The sequence below is a fragment of the Brassica napus genome, chromosome C1 (assembly GCF_020379485.1).
Source record: "Brassica napus cultivar Da-Ae chromosome C1, Da-Ae, whole genome shotgun sequence".
In the NCBI taxonomy this organism is placed as follows: domain Eukaryota; kingdom Viridiplantae; phylum Streptophyta; class Magnoliopsida; order Brassicales; family Brassicaceae; genus Brassica; species Brassica napus.
The window spans coordinates 22822339-22824092 of NC_063444.1; the positions used below are offsets into that span (position 1 = coordinate 22822339).

The following is a 1754-nucleotide window of genomic DNA, read 5'->3' on the forward strand; positions in this document are numbered from 1 at the left end:
TTATTATACATATATTACTTGTCATAAAAGTATAAAAACTTAACCAAAATATTAGTTGAAAAAAATCTGCTTATGAAGGTTAAGAGAAAGCAATGGACTAAAAGATAGGTGCATGTACATAGTGTTAATGGAAAATATAGATTTTGCCAAAACATTTCTTTTGCCAACAGGTAACGCATGTATCTATATCTATAGAAGCATGGGTTGTTTTCTAAACAACAACAAAATTATTATCTAAGTGATATCGGAAAAAGGTTTTTAAAGATGAAGTCGGTGGTTCTCATGTCGTTCTTGCTCTTGCTTATAGCGTGTTCTTCAGGTAATTAGATTTGTACATAAAGAATATTTTAAACATCTATCTAAAAGAAACGTTACACTTGCATGGCATATCAAAGGCGAAAAAACGGTTATTTGATTTCTGAATAGGCGAAAAAACACCTATCTAAAAGTAATTCTCAGTATCAAGATCTAGATCTGATCTGCTGATCTATCCGAAAAAGAATCGAGTCTAAGGGCATCTCCAACTCCACTATATTTATCACTTTAAAATATAGTTTAGAGTAAAAATGCTCTAATGGTACTCTGTTTTTCACTCTGTAATAGAGTAAAATATAAGTTTACTCCAAATATAGAGTAAATTATTTTTTTTGTTCATCACTCTATTTTCTACTCTAAAATAAAGTATCATTGGAGCAAACTCACTATATTATAGAGTTGATCTATTTTAGAGTGAAAAATAGAGTAAATCATTGGAAATTGTGTAAGACAATTGATAATCACGATAAATATATAATAAATAATTATAATTATAAATACAAAGTTACAGACAGTATTCGTTTTAGGATTTGAGGAAGATGGAGTAATTCACACCGACCAATATTCCGTAAACAAGGTAAGAAATCTCGTAACATAAAATGTTTGTTTTAACATAATTTTTTTTTTTTAATAAATCCTATCGGCTATCCGGTTGCCGGGGAGATGCGCACTTAATGTTACGGAATAGACTAGTACAAAAAGCACACACTGCTTGTTTTAACATAATTTAATGTCTTCCATGTTAACATAGGTTCAAGAGACTATTCCGAGGATGACGGATTATGAGGAACCAGGCCCAAATCCAGGACATGACCCAACGAAACCCAGTTACGGAAGGCCTCCACCACCGCCGAAGATTAACTGAAAGCCATGCTAAGCAAAAAATAATGTGCAATATAATTATATTGGATTTCCCATTTATAACATGCATATTTTGGATCATTCCATCTTTATAATTATGATATGTACTGTCAAAACCAATCATCAATAAAAAAAAAAAAAAAAAAAAAGAGTTTTTGAGCTGGTTTTATCATCTAACTAAAGTATAGTTAGTTAGTTATGCCAATAACAAAAAAAAAACAAAAATATAATTAGGTGGACAAATAGTTGGTAAATATATAGCAGCGTTTTCACCCACGAATTTGGTCTCTGATATATTACCATCAATATAGTTAATTTGTGACTCGGATTTTTGATCTACTGTTCATTTCATTGGAAATATTGCGCACCTTACTATCAATTTGGTTTTGAAAACACTTATCAACGTATGTTTATCTTTCGAGCTCAATTAGGAGTGTCCAATCCGACTTCCAAAATTTTCGGTTATTGAAACCAAAAGGAAATCGATATCATTCCCTTCTGTTTCGCTACATTTTTATTTCTGTTTGGAGTTTCAGTTTTTGGCAAGGTATAATTTAAATTGGAAAGATTTTCAAAGA

General features: G+C 30.8%; 1 protein-coding gene across 1 annotated transcript; it reads left to right on the forward strand.

Moving 5' to 3' along the window:
- The first annotated feature begins 207 nt into the window (after window positions 1-207).
- On the forward strand, window positions 208-1325 carry LOC111204038. The gene is made up of 3 exons (XM_022698239.2): window positions 208-319; window positions 843-892; window positions 1067-1325. Exons 1-3 carry the CDS (start codon window positions 265-267, stop codon window positions 1178-1180), a joined length of 219 nt encoding a protein of 72 aa, XP_022553960.1. The 5' UTR covers window positions 208-264; the 3' UTR covers window positions 1181-1325.
- Window positions 1326-1754: the final 429 nt, after the last annotated feature.

What these genes read in the sequence shown, in the direction of transcription:
- LOC111204038 (XM_022698239.2), top strand. Translation starts at nt 265, where the DNA reads ATGAAGTCGGTGGTTCTCATGTCGTTCTTGCTCTTGCTTATAGCGTGT. An exon ending in GCTTATAGCGTGTTCTTCAG is followed by an intron (nt 320 to 842) that starts GTAATTAGATTT and finishes TATTCGTTTTAG; the next exon opens with GATTTGAGGAAGATGGAGTA. An exon ending in ACCAATATTCCGTAAACAAG is followed by an intron (nt 893 to 1,066) that starts GTAAGAAATCTC and finishes ATGTTAACATAG; the next exon opens with GTTCAAGAGACTATTCCGAG.